Here is a 23,370-nt window from a genome sequence, read left to right on the forward strand (position 1 = left end):
CCTTGCACTCCTGCTTTGCCCCGGTAGCCCCAAATCTCCACACTAAGCCTCCTACACTCACTTTAGCATGCAGCCCCTAATTAAAGAGAGACCCATTAAAGCACAACAGATGCTGAAAATTAAGGGATTATTTAAATGATTCCCAGTCGCGGCTTGGGTAAGATTAGAGACAAGCGAGAGAGTGAAAGAGTTGGGGGAGAACAACAGAGAAAGGAGGGTTAAAATAACAGACAAACCAGCGCCTGAAAAGTAGCATTTGATTTTAAATTAACTGCCAGTGTTTCCTGTTGTTGGTGTCTACCTTGCTGATATTGTTTTCTTCTTAAATAAAAAAAAACGTTGTTAAGTGTTTGTTACTGCAGAGACTCACAAGCAACAAAGAGGGGATTTGATGTGTGAGAAAAAAAAAAGTGAGCTTTTTGTAACATTTATTTCTAGGAATTGGAGGCGGAGCCCCATTACCTATTCCATTCCTATGAAAGTTGCTCAGTGGCACAAAACGCCAAAAAAGTTTCCGCATCTAAAAAAACCCAGATGATCGGCACTACTTCCGCCATACTTCTAAACTGTTGGGCCCATAGCTGTTGGTTTAGTGCTCTGATAACTGGAATGGGAATTAAATGATTGAATAGTGCAGCTCTTCTAGACTTTTATCAGACCAAATAGATCACATTCTGATAGTAAAACAAATATTTTTTTCGGGGTCATGATGAACGCATCCACAGAGTTATAGACTCTTTCAAGCACGTGGTAATTCCACCATTTGGCCACTATGTCAAATAGGCTACAAAGTTCAGCGCACTTCCTGGGAGGGTGATGTCTACACTGACAAATACACTGATCAACTAAAAGGTTGATACAGAAAAGAGGCCTGAATGGCCAGAGATGAAAACAGACTGTTTTGTCATATTTTTATCATTATTTATGCATCTTATTGAGTGTAAGAAATACCTTGCTTAAAAAAACATGCAGCCTCATAGTTTTGTCTTGTCTTGGTTAAAAGAGCAAAGTGTTTTCCCTGTGATAGAAGTAGGTTTTTACTTACCAGTGCAGTAGTAGATATCATTTAACTCAGAATTTGGACAAAAAAAATATTTTCAGAAACAACACTAAACGAAAGCCTCTATTGGAAAACACTGAAAGAAAGAACTGAAATCTAAGGGCGCACTCACACTGTACTCACACAAGTACCCTAAAGCCCGGGTCGCGGTGCGGAAGGACAGTGTGAGTGCGCCCTAAGTATACCTGAAGTTAACCTGTAAGTGGGTTGGGATTTAGTCTCTCTACAGTCTGCTGAATTCCTACTTTTCTCATCTCTTTAACTTAGGTACCAGAGAGTAAATCTTTTAAGTTAATGGAATTACTTTCGCTTCAGCATTTCAGGGAGCATTAAGCTTTCCTTGAGGGTCTATGCTCAGAATCAATTGGTAGGAGGAGAAGAAATTCCCCTACTTTACTCGCACATGCACTCTTTACACACTAACTCACACAGTACCACCATAACAACACAAATAATTTACCTCTCCTAATTTTTTTCGCCCAATTTTAAAATCAGGTCTTTTAAAAAAAACAAAAACATAATCCTCCAAGTGTTTATTGCAGAGAGGAATAAATCCTTTTACTACTTAAAAAATATTCACTCTTCTTTTCACACTTGATTGTTGCTAGGTAGAGGCTCTGCTTTCCCAGTGCCATTCTCTACTTGCCCAGAGGCCACGTATCTAATTAATATCACCAATACCTCAGCATGCAACTGCCTGCTTTAGAATTCAAATTAGATGCTTCTCCCGTCATCCGACTAGTATATATGAGCTCATATCCACATGAATTATGTGCTGTCTTTAATTCAGCCCATTCACTGTACGTCCTCCACTCAAAAGCCTACGACCCCCACAACTGCTTTATCCTTGTCTTCTCTTGTCGCTTCTTGGTGAAAAAGAGCTTGAAATATTTTTAAACGATTTAGAGACATCTGGGGTAAGATAACATTTATATTCAAATGGAAATGCCATTAAACTCTTCTTTGGCTCGTCTCCGCCTCTTGTTTTGTGAAGTCAGAAATATGCGAGGCCCGCAGACAGCAGTGGCTCTGAATAACAACCTGGATGGACATTTGGCATTACAATTCTCCTCAGTCCGACACTCATTACTTCCCCTTCATTAGAGGAAAACTATTGGGTAGTGAGGCCAGTCTGAGGAGGCCAGGATGAATCTCTCCCAAAAAGTCTATCCTTTGTGCTACTGTTCTTGATCATATATTGCTGGCGGAAAAAAATTAATTCTGAGATGTATATACACATTGATGTGTAAGTTTGTTTCCTTCTGAGAGAGCAGCACGCAGTGTTAATTATGCATCTGACAGTGATTTTGAGGGGGGCTGGCCTGAACCAGGGGTAGATGGATGACCCCACATCTGGCACTCCCACGGGACATCTGAAAGACGCAGGGCGGGACCGGCCCATGCGCTCCACTGCATCTCACAGCACCCTGAAAACTGGGTGGCTGAAACGGCTTTGTAAATCTCACCCCCTCTTTACTCAATCACACACATACACACACACACGCACACACACACACACACACACACACGCACACACGCACACACGCACACACACACACACACACACAACACACAAACACACACACACAAACACGGAAGCCTCTGGCAGTTGTATGAGGGTGATGCACTGTGCCTCAGCTGCGTGGTTCCCATTGGGCATTTATCCGTGTCTCAGTGCCCCTGTTGGTTTCCAAATGCAACATCAGTTTAAAAAAATGCCATCCTGTCAGAAATTCACACAAGCAAACTATATGTCTGAAATCTCCAGTTGTCAGTTTATTACACATCCGCTTACAAGCGCTGGGCAGTATGGCCCGATTTTGTTTTTTTCATAATCATTGCCAGTAAACACAAGCTGTCCTCAAACGCTATTGTGCAGTCCCAGTGTTTGTTAAATGCTAGCAAATGAGATGCCATGATGAGATGATATTTGCTGTGTTGTATCAACAACAATCATTACCTGCTAATTCATGTGGCTTCATATGTTATATCCCAGATAGTATGAGATCTTACTTTTAGACTATTTCTCTTTAAATGTTTTAGCTGGTATTGGCTTCTAAACCAACTACCTGCATCCTTGACCTACAAATATTGTTAGTCAATTACTTTTAACTGGCACTTTCTCCACTAGCTTTAAGACTGGTGTAATCTCTATAAAGAAATATCTGCATATCAATGCATAATCTGTCGTCAACGGGACAAAAGTTTAGTGTCAGAAGCATTCTGGTTACCCTTTGTAGTCACTGGATCACAGTGTGGCTTTTGACACCATAGAGAGACCAACTGGAAAATCAATATGGCATCCCTGGCCTGACTCTTGCGTGGTTAAAGTCACTGTACATTTTCTGATGTGAACTATGGAGCACCCCAGGGCTCTGTTCTTGGCCCGCTGCCTTTCTCCATCTATATTACAGCTCTTGGCAAAATTATATGCAGTCATTGAACTAGTTTCCCCTGCTTTGCTGATAATACTCAGCGGTACCATGCAACAGCTAAGGTAGCTAAAGTATTTTCTGTCTATGGCAGATTCAGAGATCCTAATTCACACCTTTGTTCCAGCTAGACTTAATTATTGCATCTTGTGCCTTCACTGGCTCCCTATTCATGTCACATCAACATGGTTTTTGACAAATTGTTAATATGCATGTCCTTTCATACCTTTCTGAGCTCCTTAAACCTTATATTAGTGAGTTCTCTCTGTTCTCAGAATACAGCGGCTGCTGTCTATCTCCAGAGTTGTTTGTCCTGTTCTTTTTGACAGCAGACAAGCTGACACTATTGAAGCCTTTAAATCCAGACTTAAAAGTGTCCATACTGTAATTTTACTATGTGGGTCTATTCTATACAAACGGCAGCTTCTGCAGACAGATATGGTAAGGTTTCTTCCATTTATATTTTCGGGGGGACTCTTTCCCTTATCTGAATTTAGGTTAAAAGGACAGAGGGTGGCCTATCCTGTATAGATTGTAAAGCCCCTTTAGGCAAATGTGTGATTTTTGATATTGGGCTTTTTAACTGAAATTGCCTTGACAAAAAAATCTGAATTAAAAGACCAACATAATTAGAGCACTGGTCCATTCTCTTCAGACTAAACAGCTCAGCAAACGCCTGTAGCCTTTTGCTACATTTGAGGTGTCAGTGAATGTATATAACAATCTCTCTGTGAGCTGCACACTCTCTGCTTATCCATATTACGCAGGCCTACCTTCGTGTTAGAGTGCTTTCCCTTCTGCCTTTTCTCTTCCTTTTTTAAAACTTCTTGCTTCACTTTCTTACTGCCAGCTAATCTTTTACAAGAGTTGACAGACAATGGTGCTTAAAAATAAGTGGTATTACTTTAAAAAGAGTTGGCTTTAACTTAGAACTATTCAGTAGTGATATCGCCAACATATGCTATTTTTACCTTACAACAAATAGAGTTGTTTATCTGTGAATGGACAATGGCAACATGTAGAAATAGATATTTCAAACACATGTTACATACTGTAGACGAGACTGACTATAGTCATAAAGCACCATGGTGCACACAGGTTATCCATTATAATACTTAAGTTGGAGGGTTTGTGTGTGCAGGGTGCTGACAATATCAGGCTTAGTCATTTCTGAGAAATTAGCCCTTGTTACTTGGATACCAGGCCTGGGACACACTGTCACTTTTACACTGAGCTTCAAACACGTGGACACACTAATTCAAGCATGATGGCTTATACATGGCAAAGGTGGACAGACATGCATGCATTTACTGACATGCACAAAAATGAGTTTCTCTCTCTCTCTCTCTCTCTCTCTCTCTCTCTCTCTCTCTCTCTCTCTCTCTCTCGTTCACAGACACACACACAATCACTCACACCCCTCCCTGCTCCGTCAGCTCAACTGACAGCAGTAATGAGTTTCTTCTCTGCGTAAGCCAACTGGCACCCACTCAAGGGAATTTTTCAGGCTGAATTGCGGCCATTAATCACAATCCCGGGCAACACAGTACCATCACATGTGTGGCAAACAGAGATGTGTCCGTGGGGGGAGGGGAGAGGCAATGTGAATATAACATAGGAAAGGAGGAGCTTGTGATTGTGACAAAGACAGGGGAAGTGGACTGATGACGAAAAGAATGAGAAAGATCATTAAAAAAAACCTGCTTCAATATCAAAATGTTTGTTTTGGGAAATCATCTCCCCCTTGTTAAGAACAATTATGGGCCTTAGCTCATACTGGGCTAAATGGAGGATAAAGACAGTAAGTATCAAAAAGCCCAGATGCTCAATTCTGTAAATAAGAGCTTAATTACTGGGAAGAGAGATGCTGTGACATCAATCATGATCAACAAGATACATAGGACATACTTTTGCCAACCACTGCACGCCTTTAGGAACTTGTGACAGCAACACATAATGTTATGCACTTAAATGCATCACATAGAGCAAAGAGAGAGGCAGTGGAATAAAAATGGAAAAACGTCAGGGCAGCTACAGTGACAGCAGCCCTTTAAGAGCATGGAGCATTTAGGATAATGACAAAGAAAGCAACAGCCGTTAATGTATGGAGAATTGTCATCAACTGGCTTTAAACATCAAGATATTGTCACCGCTATATCTTCTTGTTGAGACAGCTGGAAACTTAAGTCTGCCTCCTATTCTTTTCTATACACTATCTTCCCCCCCCCCCTTTTCTATTCAAGCTGCCAGCTGACTGCGGTCACCAGGGATATTAGTGCCCCTTGCAGATCCGAGGAACCTAGCCCCCCACTTGCCTCCCATTTGGCTTATCCTGATGAATTCAAATATGCAGTCAGTCACTAGTTTGTCATCTATCGAGATTCATGAAGCAGGGTTCAGTTCATCCATGTTCTAAAGTTTTAATAAAACAAGAGTAAATATTGTCAGTAACATAAGGTTCCAGTCATTTCGATAGAGTGAGAGAAGATGGGAAAGGACCACCCGGGGAAAGGACGATGGTTTCAGGTTTGGTTGACACTAGGGGTGTACGGTATAAACGGTAGGACGGTAGGAATTTGCGCTAAGGTATGAATTTTGACTCTACCGTGTAATCGGCAGAGCAGCTCTGACGTAACCACAGAATACATGCAGGCCAAACAAAAACGAATGCGGCCCGCGAGGCAATATTTACTGGCCCTTTGAGTAGAAGCCTATGTGAAAAAGTAATTCCTGGCTGCATCTTAGTGAAACTGTGAGACTTGCTCCACGTGCTTCCTGTAGGCGCGCGGCCACAACGCTCCACGCGCTCCCACTACGCTCTTCTCCTTGGGCTTCTGCTACTCTCAGCCTGTTGTTGTTCATACAATTGTTTCAGTCTGGTTAAATCCATAGTTACATCACCACCACAATGTTTCTTTACACTTTGGAAATTAAAGGTTGACACAGAAAACCAGCAGTTCAACAGCGAATGGAGAGAGAAGTAGAGAAGTATTTGTTTATAACGGCCGCTGTGAAGCCTGTGTGTTTACTCTGTAATGAGTGTATATCGGTGTGAACAGAAATCTTAATTTTTAAAAAGTAGAATATTTCCACTGAATTCTAGTGGAACAGAGGAATAAAGTAGCATGAAAAGAAAATACTGAAGTAAAAAAAAAAAAAGACCCTCAAACTTGTAGACTACTTCAAGAGAAATTAATATATCGTGTCCTAGGTCACACAGATAAGGTGGACCAAGGGGTGAAACCAATGCTAAGAATCCTGTGAAAAAGGTTTTCAGCGTTTTGTCAGAATGTATGATTACGACCGCCTATCTCTTTTTGTACGCACAAGTGCGACTCCTCCGCCAAACCCACTTTATGGAGTCTAGTTTAGACCAATTCAGCAGGGAAAATAACCACAGAGGAAGAGGAGCAGAAGGGGTGAAAGAGGAAAGGCACGTGCAGGCCCTGTCATAACCACTTAGCGTTACAAGACAGTGGGTGAGAAATGAAAGCCCTTTGTCTCTGCCTCTACCTACAGTGCGTGTGCAAACAAAGAATGTGCAGATACTATGTTTGTTACGATGTCATATCTGTTCAATCAGATAATGAAATACCATTTTCAGGACTTGAATAAACAAAGAGCAGCTCTGGATTTACATAAATTGAGTGACACATTTTATCCTATGGAAAAGAAATCCCAAGGCTAGGGCTTATGAACAATAGAATAAAATAAAGGCTTTGTCTCTTACTGTACATGACGTTCCTGTCAATTAAGCAGGATCAGTTAGTTCTAGATTAAAGTGACTAATTGTGGTTCCATGCAGCTCAAAAGATACGTTTTGGGTTACTTATTTATATATTTTGTTTCTATTAGGTGTGATAGTTGGCTAGTTGCATATATTGCCTTAGGAATACATTATGTTTGGAAATGTCAGAAAGTGTCAGCAGTCCCAAACCCATCAATATTCAGTTTCCTGTAGTATAAGGCAAAGAAAAATTGCACATCCTCACATATCAGATGGGAAATGTTAGTCAATTTCCTTGAAAAATGACTTAATTAATGGATTATAAAAATTGTATTCCACTAATTATCTGTAAAACACTCATTTGATTCATTGTAATTGACTAATCTTCAGTCAAAAATAGTTTTTACCAGTTGAAGGAGCTGATTATAAAACATCAGTTAATGTTTTTTTTTCTATTTTAACCATATGATATGATTATGTTACATAAGCATTTATCTGACTGAAAGTCAACACCACTCGCATATCAATGTAGCTGTACTCTGTTATAAAGATGTGATGTAAAATAATACAAACACAGAGGCTGACATAGAACATACAAGCAGTGGTGGTGGCTCCTTGACTGTCGTGTTCTCCTCACGTCTATTCCCTGCAATGGATGGGAGGAGCACTGCCATAAGCTGTCAGGCATAAACACATATCACCGGCTCTTCCAACCTGCCATCAGCCAGCTAACCCTCTAAAACTGTCTTCCCACTCACAAATAATGCCTATGCTGGCGAATGGAGAGGGCTATTACACTACTAGAATCATGTTTTATCTTTTCATGCTGAGGAGATGAAATGGTCCGTCTTATGACTTACTAACACACGACATGAGACCACTTCTGTGAAGGAAAAAAAAGAGACATTCATAAATATGAGTAAAGACTGTAGTTGGACGGATGATACAAATTCTTTAAGTGATTTTTTTTTAAATAAACACATCTCATCCACTGAGCAGCTGCTGAAAGAGTTGAAACATCGCTTACGATGGATCCGGAAATTGCTACTACATCACTTGAGGTGGGAATTAAATGAAATGTTATAATGGTGCTTTCAGGGAGAAAACAGGCCTCAGTAACATGTCCCTATGTGTTGAGAGAATACACACTGCACATTAGTTACTGTTTTTTTTTACTAGCAGCAGGTCTAGATATGGACAGTCACTGACCAAGAGTGTGCACATGTCCATGTCAGTGCATTTTTTTGATGTTAAGCGTAGGTAATGTGCATGTTACAGTGAGGAATTACGAGTGTGGGGTCAGGGGAGCAGTTTCCCAACATGTTCTAACGGCAGAGGCGTGCTTCTTTGAGCCAAGAGAGCCCGCCACTACTGCTTTGCATCCTGCTGCCTGTCGAAAGCTGCCCATGAAACAAAGCTGCCTGGGTCAGGAGGTCACGGCACAGCATCAGAATGGAATGTTCCTTCCTGGTTCGAGGTCCAGCCTCCAGAGCCAGAGGGGCCCAGAGATCATTTGAGACCACCGACACATGCTCCATCTATTTTATTCCCTGCCTCTCTCCCCTTTCATCTACCCTTGCATGGTTTAAGGATGGACGCTTATTTCGCTGTGGCCTACTTACTCCGCCACTCTAATCATTCCAATTAATGCTGCCAAGTCACTTTGATTGAATAAACTGCACCATCAAAGAAAAACTCAAATGACGTGATTAGAGGTATAGCCATATCTGTATCATGTTATATAATACAGTGCTTTCAAATTAATGCACATGGTACTCTTGGCTTAACTTAATGCTGTATGAAATACTAATTACAATTTCCTGAAGCCCCAGATGATGTTTTTAAATGTCTTGTTTTGTCCAAGAAAACAGTCCAAAATCTAAAGATAATCAGTTTACTCTGACATAAGACAAGTTGAGATGCTGAAAGAGATTGTTTACTTTGTTTTGATTAATGAAACTTAAGGTTTTCTTCCTTAGCTGTGATGGCTGAACAACATCTTGATGCTCTTTTAATATCCCAAAGCACTGCTTTTTGTCTGTTATATGCTCATGAGAAACCTCTTTAACTTACATAACTCTTAAGTAAAAAATATTCTGCATTATAAAAACACAGAATGTTCTAATGATTTGTAATAATAAAAAGACATATAAACCTCTTGATAATTAGCTTAACAAAAATTATACATGCTAACAATACTACAGACATTGCAAGCAGGTTGTCAGGAGAAAATCTTTCATCGTATGCCAACGGCATCCTCTTTAATTGGTTCCTGTGGAATTCATTTTATCCCTGGTGACCGACTGTACACACACCCACCGGAGTCTGACAGGCTTTTAACCCCAAACACTCGGGTGCGCCGATGAGTTCATGGTTTTAAAGTAAATCCCTTATTTCACAGTGTGATTGTAAAGATGATTACAATGCATGCACACACACACCCACACACACACACACACACACACACAGACCCTAAAACCATTCAATCACTTCCTCTCACAGTCTCTCACAGTATCATACTTGCTCTCCTTCTTTAATCCCGGTACTTCTTCCAACATGATGCTGGTTAAATAATAGCTTTAATGCAGAACTTAATCATTATAATTGTGTGAGGAAACAATTGAAATAAGTCCAACATCAATCATTCATTTAGTGATGTAATGTATGAATATAACAGTAGTAAGGCTGCATTCACATGGTGCCTCAGGAAGCTCTGGCTATTCACTGAAGGGTTGTCGGTGGTGGAGTGTCACTTACATGGTCCATTTACTGTATGTGACGCCATGATATGTTGTTTTAACCCCCTAATGTAGCACTAGTGAACTTTAGATTTCAAAATACTTGTTTTCCATCAGTTTGCTTGTGTTCTGTTTTTTTACCCTCATAGAATCCGAACTACATTGTGTAATATAATCTATATCTATTCACAACGACTGACTGTTGAAGGTATAGATTTACTTTTTTGAAGCAGGGTTGTATGAGGTACTTATCAACAGTCACTGTATTACCTAGAGTAGATGACTGGTAGCACACCACCAGAATGGTGAAATATACAGGAGTATTGACATAAATACCTCATACAACTCCAATTCAAAATAGCTGAACTATCCCTTTAAGCCTACGTGGAGGAACAGAAAACACATGACAGAGACAAATAAATGTCCTATCTGAGTGAGTTAAAATGTGCTTATTTTGCTCTTGTTTTTCCAGGCTGCTGCGTTGCTTGTTTGGGAAAGGGCAGGGTCAGGACTGTGATGCTGTGGCATGTTTGGGCCACCTTATTTTACTGCCAAAGCCAAGGTCACTGCCACTGCCCCAGGGCCAGCAGACAGGGGGATGGGTCCCTACTGGGGAATGAGCAGGAGGCTATGCGCTGGAGGAGGGGGAACGTAATGGGAGGAGAATGAAAAAAGGGGGAGGGGTATTCTGCCCTAGTGCACACAAAAAGGTCACCGTTTCCCAGATAAAATCCCCCCTCCCCGTCATCCAGCCCCTCATGACCTCTGACCCCTCTGTTTCTAAGTCAATGCTGAAACAGAGGGAGAAGAAGAGGGAGGGAGGGGGCAAGGGGAAACACACCTACCCAGAGTCAGCAGTGACAAAAGGGGGCCTCAGCCACAGCTAGCTGTGTTGGTCAGGAGAACAAATGGCACCAAAGGCTGCACATCTAGGGCTGTCACAATTCTGAATTTAAGTTGACGTTTAAATGTCATACAAATAGTTGCGAGTAACAATTGAATTGTCTTTTTCTGTTTTGTTTACTGTCTTTCTTATGCCACCTAGTGATGCTGTTAATTTCAATGGCTACTCACTGAAATGATGTGATTATTGTTGTTGTCAATTCATCTTTAAATAGTTTGCTAAAAATAGATTTATTTTAAATAGCTTGTTCTGAAATGGCTCTGTGAGCCTACCTCATGTACTGTAACAAAAATGTGGTTCAGGGGGCCAAAGTTAATGCTCACTTCTGGGTTAAACTGTACTTTATAGGCTAGTACTTGACAACTTAATTTTAACTTCTATTTCTTAAATGACCCACACTACTCTTACAGTATAACACTATGATTCCATCCAAATATTTTCATGTGAATGATCCAATTAAAAAAGCTGGATGGAAGCGATAACTCCAGTATAAGGGCCTACTCACTCGCTTCATGGCTAAAGTCTAGTTCGTTTGACCATTGTGAGTACAACTTTTCCACAACCAGGCATGAGACGCTTGCCGGCCGCGGCCAAGTTGAGAGAGGTGGACTTTAGTAAAGCATGGATGAACGAATGTACGGGCACCAGCGAGCACACGTGTACGAGCGTGAGCATGAGCATTGACGGTGGTCCTAATGTCTATTTATATACGACTGTTCCCCGCAAATATATCTTTGCTGCATTTGTAACATCGACTATATTGCCTTGTTCCAAATAGTATGCAAAATGATCTCAGTCAGCTCAAATAATCGAGATCAGGCGATCAGGTAGCTTAATAATTGCGAAAGGCCCAAATGCACATCTTCACAGCCTTTGCCTGTTCCCAGCCACTCCACTGCCCTGCATTTCATAGCTAACAATAGTTGCTGCTCTGCTCCCAGAGGTACCCCAGCACACACAAACACACACACACTCACACACAGGCGAGAGAGGGGAGAGGTGGCTGAGGCCCAAAGGAGAGCTGCTGCCTGCCCATCACTGACTGGCCTTTGTCTCTGAATCGTCTGCTTATTGGCCACCACAGGAGGATTTCCTGATCCCTGCTTAAACAAAATGGAAAACTGGACTGAGGGGTCCTGTGTGTGTGTGTGTGTGTGTGTGTGTGTGTGTGTGTGTGTGTGTGTGTGTGTGTGTGTGTGTGTGTGTGTGTGTGTGTGTGTGTGTGTGTGTGTGTGTGTGTGTGTGTGTGTGTGTGTGTGTGTGAGTGAGTGAGTGAGAGAGAGGGATGGGGGAGTGGGGGGGAGATGTCATAACACTTTTATGTTTACAAATATCTCTACTACCTCCGCTTTCTGTTTGTCTTTTTCACACTTGCTAAAAGAAATGTCTACCAAAGGAAAAGACAGGAAGAGGGAGTTTTGTTGTTTTTATTGGTGGATGGTGCAGAGCCTGTAAAGGCTTGTAACTGCCCAATCTGGCCATAAAGGCTCTGTTAAGTGTAGTGAAGCGCGGTGACGGGGCAGTAGCAAGACCGAGCCAAGCCCCTAGTGAAGCCTGGAGTCAAAGGAACACCAACATACACACCCACATACCCTTGAGCTTCCCTAGCACCCTCAATTAACAGAATTGATTCACTGTTGCCTGACTGTAACCTAAACCACATCCTCATTTTGATCCTGATGGTTCTAACTCAAAGAAGTCTGGGCCAAATAAAATACACCCTTTTTCATCACTCTGGAGGGCTGAAATTAAAACGCTCTCTCAAGGGGCCGGGTGACCAAAAAATGGCAATAAGACGCATTCTGGCATGAAAGCACAGAATTCCTCACTAACATATGCTCGGTACAAAACTCGTAAATAAGGGAGACCCTACTGGATTAGTCCACATCAGAACAAGTCAATGCAAGATAGCTGTGTATAGATTGTGCTGTAAACCCCAGCATTCAGGGACTGGCCCGACCCACCCAACCTTTGGCCCGGCCTCTGTTCTCTTTCACCTTTCACCTCTATTACTAAGGAATTCCTCCCATGGGCCTTAAAAGCAGGCAGAAGGAATTTTAGGCCCCCTTTCATTTGTTTGTTTGAGAATAGCTAGGGTGGTCTAGAGACTTCCGGAGACCAACACAGACTTAATTACCTTACCCAGCACACAAGCACAGATGCAGTCGGGTCCACAGAACTATTGACAGACGTGCTGACGAACAGACTTCTAAAAGGGGTGAAATCCCAACATTGAACTTAAATTACAACTTAGATCAACTAAGAACCTTTACCTGTTCACTGTGTAGTGAACAGGTAAAGGCTAAACGCTTTACTCAGTTTAAATTGATCACACTCAAAAACACGTAGCATTGGAAGAACCTGCTTTGTATGAGAATGAAATACATTATCTGAATGGGCATTATCTGGATGATCAGCTACAGTTTTCACAGCTGAGGAGAGCAGCTGCTGCAGGGAGCACCCTGTAATGTCATGGTCAAAGTGTGCTTATGCATTTTAAGTTGTTCTGAAAAGACTAAATATGTCTGCTCAACATCTAAAATTAATTAAGCCATTGAAAAAATTAGTGCAACCTAGGAGGTTGATGATTGAAGGACCATTGCTTACTTTGTACTCTAACTCAAAGCGTGTCTTTTTCTCACATAACGTGAGTAATTATTAATTTGTTGCTCGGCATGTTCTAACCTCTACTTTTTCTTTTTGTCTTTACACTTCTGTGGATTAATTATATCTAAAATTAATTTGTTGTTTGTTTATACCTAAATGTCCCCAATTAACTTATCTTTTATGCCCTAACTTGTATGTGTTGAATACGTTTGTCACATACAATGAACATGTCAATTGTGTGTGTATGTTTACCAGCCGTGACAGCGACACTGGTATATTGTGTGTGAGTGTGTGTGTGTGTGTGTGTATGTGTGTGTGTGTGTGTGTGTGTGTGTGTGTGTGTGTGTGTCATCATGGCAAAATGTGGTTCAGGAGACAGCTACTGTACTGAGAATACTTCCGAGGTGGTATTTTGTTAGGCGTTTATATGTCTGTCTGTCTACAGCCAGATTTTATCACCACAATAGCTTCGCAACCGTGCAAGAGACAGTCACGAAACTGTATAGTTGTGTAGTTGAGATTAAAATTAAAGCCAAGACGGCACTTTAAACCCCTGACCCAATTTGATGTTGCAGCAAGATGGTCTCTTGTTTTCTTGTGTAAGAAAGCCCATTGCCACAAATCTTTTGTTTTTTTACAGTGCTATATAACATGAATTCATTTGCTGTTATATCACTCTAAGAACACCATAAGTAGGATTAAAGCCATGTCAAACAGGAACAGTGCGCCTGGAGGAATAAGCAAAACACCTATTTTAAGCAGTTCAATATTTCCAAGTGATGGTGTTTACACAGGCAGATATTTTTAGTGCATAAGGGTGCCCGTTCTGCTCCACAAGCAGCTCATCCCTCATATTATGAGGCAGCTCCTGTCTAACGGAAGATTGTTGTAGCTCTCCATGCATGTCTGTGCTTTGTGCATGGCTGAAGTTCTGTCAGCACAGATTTAAGAGCACAAGCAACCATTGTGGTCTTGATTTTGTTGCATCAGGTGTTCATTCCTGACATTTGGAGATAGAGGATATTAAATAAAGTTAATTCTGCTAAGTAGGGATGCACCGATCCACCTCGATACCGAATACTGATACCTGGGCTTTGCATCGGTTGATACCTGACACCAATTAGATACCATTGTTGAATTGATAAACTATACACCTAACCATGTGGAAGATTCTAAAGGCATCAGGCTTGACTTAAACATTACTTTCCTAACTTTGTAAAACAAAATTTAACAAATTCCCACACAGATACAAATATATTGGATTGTTGTGTTGTTATGTATGTTAAAAATAAATGTAACAGCTGAACCTTAGAATAAAGTAACTTAATGAAATGTATTTGTAAATATTTAGGGCAAACAGGAATTCATAATAAAAAATAGCAGCTGAACCTGATAACAAAGTAACTTAAATAACAATGTCGCTCGCGACCATTTAATGGATAGTTCCATGGATCTGGTTAATTATCCGATACCCGATCCAGCTAATTTGTCAATATCATACCGATATCTGATCTTATTATGGATTGGTGCATCCCTATTGCTAAGCAGGTTTGGGTGCAGTTTTTGTTTCCAATCATGCAGCCTTTTCAATACCGTAATAAAATATGAATAGCAGTTAATGTATTTAATACATTTGTGAGTAGTAGTGTAGAACTGTCTGAATTGCTTTGGAAATCTAACCGAAACTTCACATTGCATGTTATTGTTCTGTATGTTACCATCTGTATATAGGCTTACTGTAAACAAAGACAATAAGGCATGGTATGGGGTCCCTTTGTGATTTTCCACTGCTTCAAGGTCAATGATGTGTCTTCTTCAGATATAATAGCGATTCGCCCTGCCCCTTCCTCACAGGAGAGTGGGACAGCTTAAGCATTTGTCAATGCAAATATCCAGTCGGCATTAGGTACATTCAGTATTGCTGTTTATTCAGCTCCCTGAGAAAAAAAACAACAACAACCCATAGAGGACAAACGGCATCTTTATAGGCATGATAGAGAGAGAGAGAGAGAGAGAGAGAGAGAGAGAGAGAGAGAGAGAGAGAGAGAGAGAGAGAGAGAGAGAGAGAGAGAGAGAGAGAGGGACACAGTCAATGAGTCCAGCAGTTGCGTACCCTTGCCTTTCTGAGTACAGAGTATAGGAAAAGGACCTGCTTGAATGATTTCTAAAATACTGGTCCCTACTCTAAAACAAGCAATAAAAGCTGTTATCCATTGTAGCCAATTCTAAATCAACTCAAATAGAGCATGTGTAATTAGGCAATGGGATCTGAGTATTTAGTCTGCAGGTGTACAGTAATAAACGGGTTTCTAGTGTAATTACACAGCAGAGGTCAGAGCTCTCATCCCATCAGCCCGCCTCATCAGTACAGAAAAAGAAGCCTTTTCTTCCTCAATCCATCTGATACACTGGCAGACAGATGGGGGTCGGGGGGGGGGGGGGGGGGGGGGGGGACCACACAGCAGGAGGGAACAGGAGGTTTAACATCAGCCAACATACCTGCCCAAAGGAAGAAATAGGGCATTGATAGGACATGTCCATATGCACTACTACTACACTGCAATTTCTTTGTGAGTGGGATCAGTGAGAGGAATACAAAGATTTCTGTATCTGCTTTGTGGTGTAAAATGACAACTTTACTCTTCCTCAAAAATTGTGATGGATGAAGTTATTAATGCTTCAATGTGACAAACGCAAAGGAAAAGAAAAACACAAAAAGGCTTCATGTTTAAATGTCAAAACAAGCGCATATGGCATTTAGCGTGCTAATCTATATGACAGAGAGATGACTTGCTTCGTGGTGAGCAGGAAGAGAACAGCACGAGGGCGGGGTTTGGTAGACAAAGGGAGCTACAAGAAGATATAGGGATAGCGCTTCAGCATTCACGCAGGCAGGAGGCCATGAAAGGGGTGGGGACAGGATGGTAGGAGGGTGATGGAGAGCCATCGTCGACCCTCCAAACGTGCGCATGCACAAAACACTCTCACGTAAACTAAACAGGAGCTCCCCATAAATCACTCTCACCAACTGGTGCCTGAGCCTGAGTGGCTGCTAGTGGCAATCCATCCATGCAGCTTTTTAAATGTAGCATGCTGCAACTTCTCATCTTCTGCCACATCTAGACATGTAGGTTCTATCAGACTCCAGGTCAACGTCACATTTATTTACATTCACACCCCTAAAAGGAGATCAACACAAATGAGAGGAATGGGTATAAACTGAGACACTTTTACAGGCATCCTGTGTCTTCTCCTATTTCATCCTTTACAACCCCCTAGGTTCTTCTTTTTTTATTATTATTATTAAAGTCTCATTCAGTAGCCTACCATTATGACTGCAGTTAAATTAACCATGACCATTTCAGAATCAAACAAGGTGGAAATTCATCTAGCAGCCAAGGGTTTTATGTCTATACTGAAGCAGTCAATAAAATAAATAACAGATGTAATGCCCAGTTATCGTACCTGCATTTATTGCATGTTTTACTATTTTTGTTTTCACTCTCCTCATGTTTGCACTGACTTGGCTTTTCTCAGCACACTTCATATTGTGTTCGCAAATCTTTTGGAATGGTCCCTGAGGTCAATTGCAGTCTCCACATATGAATGGGACTGGGGGAAAAAAATAAATTATTTCTTAACAAAGCTTCAACTCTTTCCAATTAATTCCAGACAAACAGACAAAAGCAAGTCATTTCAATTTATCCTAAAAGCTATTTTGTAACAGGGGGGCTTTTGTGGTGTGTTGCCTGGTGACACGGGTGTTCTGTGGGGGAGGGGCAGGAGCCCTGGCCAGGCCCACTGTACCAGGCTTGTCATTCATCCAAATGATGAAAAGCTTCCTGAATGTAAGCTAATGAGGAGGTCCTAGAGAAACTGAGGAAAGAGAGAGTGACAGAGAGAGAAACCGACCATCAAAGAGATAACATTTAGGAGGAAAAAAAGAGTTTCCTGGACCGACCGCCTATTTAGAGGGCCGACGGGGAGTCCGTCCAATACCAGCCCCCGACAGTGAGCTCACACAAATGGTTGTCAAGCAAATAAAAAGTGAAATTTATGGAGGTAGGTAGTGTGGAGGATAAGATGGAAGCATTATCCACTGGAAGGGCTATTAAAAGGCTTCGGTACTCACACCACCCATTGCATCACAGTGGTACAAGTCAGGGCTCTGTTGTGAGAGGGACTATAACACTGCGAATTACCTCAAAAACACAAAGAGAGCATCAACATTAACAAACACTTGGAACAGAAAAAGAAACAAATACTAGTCAGCGATCTTTGTACGAAGAGCATTTACATTTATTTTGGGCAATTTATCTTCATAAACAAAATGAAAACACTTTATCCTAAATTATTTATGGCCAGTACAGCAATCTGGAGAGCCAGGAGAGAATGAAATAGAGCACCGATTGTCCAAATCCCCGTAGAATATACTTCACCTCAAAGATTACGCTCCTTTAAGACCCTATATTAAAGACCTAAAACATAATAACAAATTCTGGATTGATCAACGGGGGAACACTTCTGTACTGAACCAGCGCCCGCGAAAGAAGCTGGGCTATGAAGGATTATAACTATTTTACTGAATGTACAACACAAAAATCCTCACATAGAGTCATTTGAAGAAAGCCTAACTGAAACACTGCAGGTAGGAACACCGTTATTCTTACTTATGAATGATAGGAGCAGGAACAGGGAAAGTACAAGATCTCTAGGTTAGACTGGAAGTCAACTACCACAGCTAATGGTGCAATGAAACCCTCATTAATGTGACCTCTAAAACAATATGCACATTTTTCATACACTGCAAAACAATGACAACACAAACATTACTGTTTTTTTTCTAATCTTCCAAAATACAAAAGATATTAGTGAGTAAAAATGGGAAATATGAGGGACATTTTACAACCAGATCTTCTTATCTTGCGAGACCCTTTGAAAGGTCTCTGGAGGATTATTTTCACAGTGATGGCATCTTGCTGCCTTGATAGAAGTGAGGCTCCATTTAAGGAGGGACAGACCTTCATTATAGCAGAGCCTCCATTCATGCAACACCTCTCCTTCAAAGACTGCTCAACACAAACCAAAAAAATCAGAGGTCAGAATGTGACTTTCAGTAATCCTTTCGTTTCTTCCCAATCAATACAAGACAAGAGAAAAAGCTGTGAAAAGGATCTGCAGAAGAGCAAAGCCTATCCAAAACAGAATACCTCCACCATGAATGATGTTTAACTTGAACCACCAAGTCCACGGTGTGCTCCAGGTCAGGTTCATTCACCCTGATTAAATCTGTATTCACATACATCCCTCACTCACATCAGAGCTTTCAGAAAAGCTCTGATGTGAGTGAGTGAGGGAGGATTGCATTACGCTTGCATAATGCTTGTTTTTTTTATGCTAACTTGAATTTAAAAAGCTGAATATTACATTAAATGGTTAATTGCAATACATTGCAACACCTTAACATTTTAATTGATTATTTATTAATGAGAGTTTGGTTGGTTGTAATGGTTTAATCAGGGACAGTCGGGCATGGTTTGTGCTTGGCTGAGTTAAGAGAAGACTGGATTGCTGTACGACTCAACTGCATCACAAGTTTGTTCTTTACAAATTTCCATCTTTATCCATAGAACTAGAGAACAGCATCCCCATTTACAACAAATGACAACTTTCACCTATTCACACACGCATTCATACACTGGCACAGTATAGCAGAGGCTACCACGCAAGGTGTCAACCAGCTCATCAGGAGTGGTTACGGGGTTCAGCTCTACCTCCTGAGCCATACCACCCACAAAACAACAATAGTAATTGAAGCTAGTACACCAACTTAAAATTGTACCTTAAAGCACATTTCCATCTATCCGACAATCAAACTGATTCTCGCTGTCTTATCAAAAATCCGAAACAAAAAAGTAAAATGAACAACATGTGAATGCTACCACAATGAAGCAATGGATAAGACACAACACAGTGCTGCAGTACAAATCATCAGGGAAATGCCATTGTTTTCTCTGCACCCTGTTCAGGTGATGACCTATTAGTTCCAATCTGTGGATTTTAAGTTTCCTCATGCTTTCTGACCACTATGTCAAAGTTATCCTGAGAAATAAAAAATTATGAAAACTCTACTAAAGTCAGAAAATATAGCAGCTACAATCTAACCTTTGAGAAGAAAGAACCTTTGGGGAGGCTTTAAAAGGTTGCATGTGTTTGACAGCGCCAGCCACTGAGCTGAAGTGACTTTTCCCTTTGGCCAGTGAGACATCCATGCTAACCTCCCTATCCCGCTGAGTGGAAAAGCTGTATTGGCCACAACAGCACAGCAGTGTGCTGTCTACACACAGCCCGGGAATCAACAGGCTTCTGCAAGCCTTTGTCCATCTCTGTTTTACTGAGTATATATATAACAGAGCCTTCGGAAAGTCTTAACTCAAAACAGTGTGCGACAGTACAGTATCACTAAAGCTGCTGCAACGTCTCAGCGTGTCTACAGAGTAATGTGCACATCCTTGATGCTGCTTTGATTTAATGTAAATTGAGGCCCGCACTGTATGTGTGCGAGAGAAAAGTGAAGAGAGGACTACAGAGTACAGACTGACTTTGATATAAAAATGTTAAATGAACATGGCAACAATGCCGAGAACTTAATGATGAACTAAAGTTACTTTAAATAAGAGATTAGGTTGTCAAGCCAGAGAAGATTTACCTTGATGCCTCCACCAGTGAGTGGGCTGTTTTGAGCTTATTATACTCTCCCAAAGCAGCTTGGAGACTCTCAGCATGAGCGTTTGTTAATGCTTAATTCAAAAGCTTGAATTTCTAAGCAGCACCATAGATGAGCATCAGAATGTTCATTACACTCAAAGAACTATATTAAAATATTCAAATGACTCCACACCCGGGGAAATTAAGTACATTACAGCACAGCACTATCCCAATGAGCGGGACTGGACTGAAATGTGATAACTTAAGGCAATATTTCAATTACATTGTTTACATTTGTAGCGACTCAGATCACAACCTAATCAAACTTAAGTAAGTGACTGTGGTTGCAGCTTGTGTCATAAATACATTTCTCAATCTTATTGATTTCTTATTCTGACACTTGGGACTTTACTTGGTGACAACACAAATAGGCTCACACAAACTACTGAGGAAATATCTCAAGATGATACGATATTTTAAGGTTTTAAGTCAGAATTTATAGATAAGAATAACAACTCACACACACAGGTTCAAAAAATAGCATGAAATTAAAACCCAGTTGAGATATTTCCTTAAAGGAGAGTTAAATGAAAGGATCAATACCACTTTAATATGTGCACATTAAATCTGACATTTCAGCCAAGAGTCTGCTTATCAGCATCTTTTCAAATTCAAAAATGGGAAAACAGATGGAGCGTGGGTGGAGCCAGGGTTTTCCCTGGGCTTTTAGGGGGCTTACATGCTAATTTGCATATAGGTGACATCATCATGCAATTATTATCAAAACGCTTAGTGGTTGTCAGTTGCAGTGAGGGAGAGATCACCTATATTAAAGCAAAACTTGGGAGAGCAGCTTGTCGCTAAAATGTTAATAGTTGTCCCCAGTTTCAGCAGGTAACATTAGCAAAAAAGACACGGTAACTTGGCGTGAGTGTGGCTCGGAGTTGTAGCATTTCTTCACTGACAAATATACTTCAAAAACACTGCACTGCTACTTTCACAGATATAATGTTATGCTGAAAACACACAAAGCAGCAGCAAAGTGCGGCCGGCAGCAAGCTAACATGCATGTCTATGAAATCCACTGAGTTTGACTCACCGCAGACATTAACTTTTAGTGGTTAAGTGTGGCCAGATGATATCCGCAGCCAATCAGTAGTCAGAAATTCTTTGTAAACACAGGTCAACATGTCACGGGTGTCAGTCCTGTGACATTTTGACCTGTGTTTACAAAGCATTTCAGACTCAGGCTGGCTGGTCACCCGTTTCCATTCAATATGCTAAGGTGAATATTGAACAGATAGATATAAGAGTGGATTTGAGCTTCTCATCTACTATAAGTCTTGGCAACAAAGCAGATAAGGACATCGCTATAAGACAAAAGAAAGAGACTTACTTGCTGCCTGAATACGGGCTTTGCGGCTCACCACCAGCCCAAAAGAATTCTGGGCCACACACTCGTAGTCGCCCTCGTCAGATGAGCCATCAGATTTGGTCTTTTGGAAATGAGCGATCAGGAGTGAGCCGTTGATGAAGGTGGTGTGATGCTGATCCTGAGTTAAAAGCAGGCCGTTGTGCCTCCACTGTGTCGTAACTGGGGGGAGGCCGACCACCTGGCAATGGAGCATGAGAGGCTGTTCCTGTACAGCGATGATGTCACTGGGCTCCAGTGTGAATGACAGCTCTGCTTCGCATATCACACCTGAAGACACACACACACACAAACAAAAATGATAAATATATAATATATAATATATCAGTTGTCAAGGTAAGATGATAATATGATCAACCGCAACACTGAAGCTGTTTTTCCACATCCATTCAGTTTCTTTTGCATACCTACTTATCTATCCAGAGGCATGAACTAATGCAACAGTTGTGGCATAATGTGATGTGATGTTCCCATCAACCCTCACACCTAAACAAACAAGAAGAATTCTCATTATATCATATAACTGATAGAAGCTCACAAGGCCTTACAGGTCACAAATAAAAAGCCTTGACTGAGCTACCTTCAGGCTACAGTCACAAGGGAATTCATTGGATCGAATGCACCACATGAGCATGTGTACTGTTGTACGGCACATACGGCCTTCAATATGTTGTAGCAGTTATCCAGTGGTAGCAACTTTGTCTCCGTGATAACTGTGACAAAGTTGTCACTGTGATAACTGTCTTTTTCACTTCTCGGTACAAAATGATGTGACATTTATTTGTAGTGATGAGGTCTGATGTTCTGTGTTTGCGGTTTCTGAGGGTAAAGAGGCGGGGGTGGGGGAACAATAAATAAAGGATGTAAACAGCCTGACCTGACTTGGTAATATAAAAGAGGAGCTTAGCAGGCTCTCTTGGTATCATGTTTCAGCTGCTGATGGACTAAGCACTACCAGTCTCTGCCCCAGGCCCTGGAATCTGGTGGGAGGGGGCTGAGGGAGGGCAGCGGAGGGGGGGCAAAGCACAAGGGTCAAAACAGAGAACCTCCCGCTCCATCCCTCAAATTCCAGCTGAGAAATACTTCCCCTTAGGTGCAGACAAGGAATTCATTGACACACTCCTCCAAGAAGATCACATATGGAGTATAATGCAAAGAAACATTTCCTCTCTTGCTCTGTATCCTTCCTTTATGTACCCCCCCCCCCCCCCCCCCCTTTCACTCTTCACTCAACAAGCACGGAAAGTAAATGGCCATGGGACCAGAGAGACATCAGTGCTATCTCTTGTGAAAAACAAGGGGTGGTGGTAGAGGAATATTTAACCCTTAGCTGGCAGCAGTGTCCCCCCTGCCTGGGCTGCTGCTCGCCAACATGATGCTGACCATTAGAGCTCCGCCTCCTTTGGTCCAGCCAAGACCACGTTTTCACACGGGAAATGGCCAGCAGAGAAGAAATAGCAAAGAAAGAGCCTGTAGCCACACATCGAGTCAGTCACACCTCATGATCAAATCATGGATAATTCTTAAATAATGTAAGGAAAATGCTTCTGGTCAAATGACATAAGTCGATGTTATCACAACTTGCAGCAAACAGGATGATAATAGTTCAGTGTACAATGTGTTACAATGGTATTGATTTGGAGTTGTTAAATAGCTTTATTGATGTTGCATAATACTTCTCATGACTTAAATGTTCCGTTTCTTCTATTACTAAGCAAGAACAATGCAAAAGTTCTTGGGCTTTGGCTTTCCTACTGAATGA

At 41.3% G+C, this 23,370-nt stretch overlaps 1 protein-coding gene across 1 annotated transcript in view; it reads right to left on the reverse strand.

The window, feature by feature from the left end:
- igdcc3 (immunoglobulin superfamily, DCC subclass, member 3) overlaps positions 1–23,370 on the reverse strand; it is a gene marked incomplete at both ends in the record, with an annotated part of 54,456 nt that overhangs the window by 27,252 nt on the left and 3,834 nt on the right. The window contains one exon of the mRNA XM_083913541.1: positions 21,573–21,878. Coding sequence (XP_083769667.1) covers positions 21,573–21,878 — 306 coding nt within the window. The remainder of the gene's footprint in view (positions 1–21,572; positions 21,879–23,370) is intronic.

Source organism: Echiichthys vipera, assembly GCF_963691815.1.
Source record: "Echiichthys vipera genome assembly, chromosome: 1".
NCBI lineage: Eukaryota > Metazoa > Chordata > Actinopteri > Perciformes > Trachinidae > Echiichthys > Echiichthys vipera.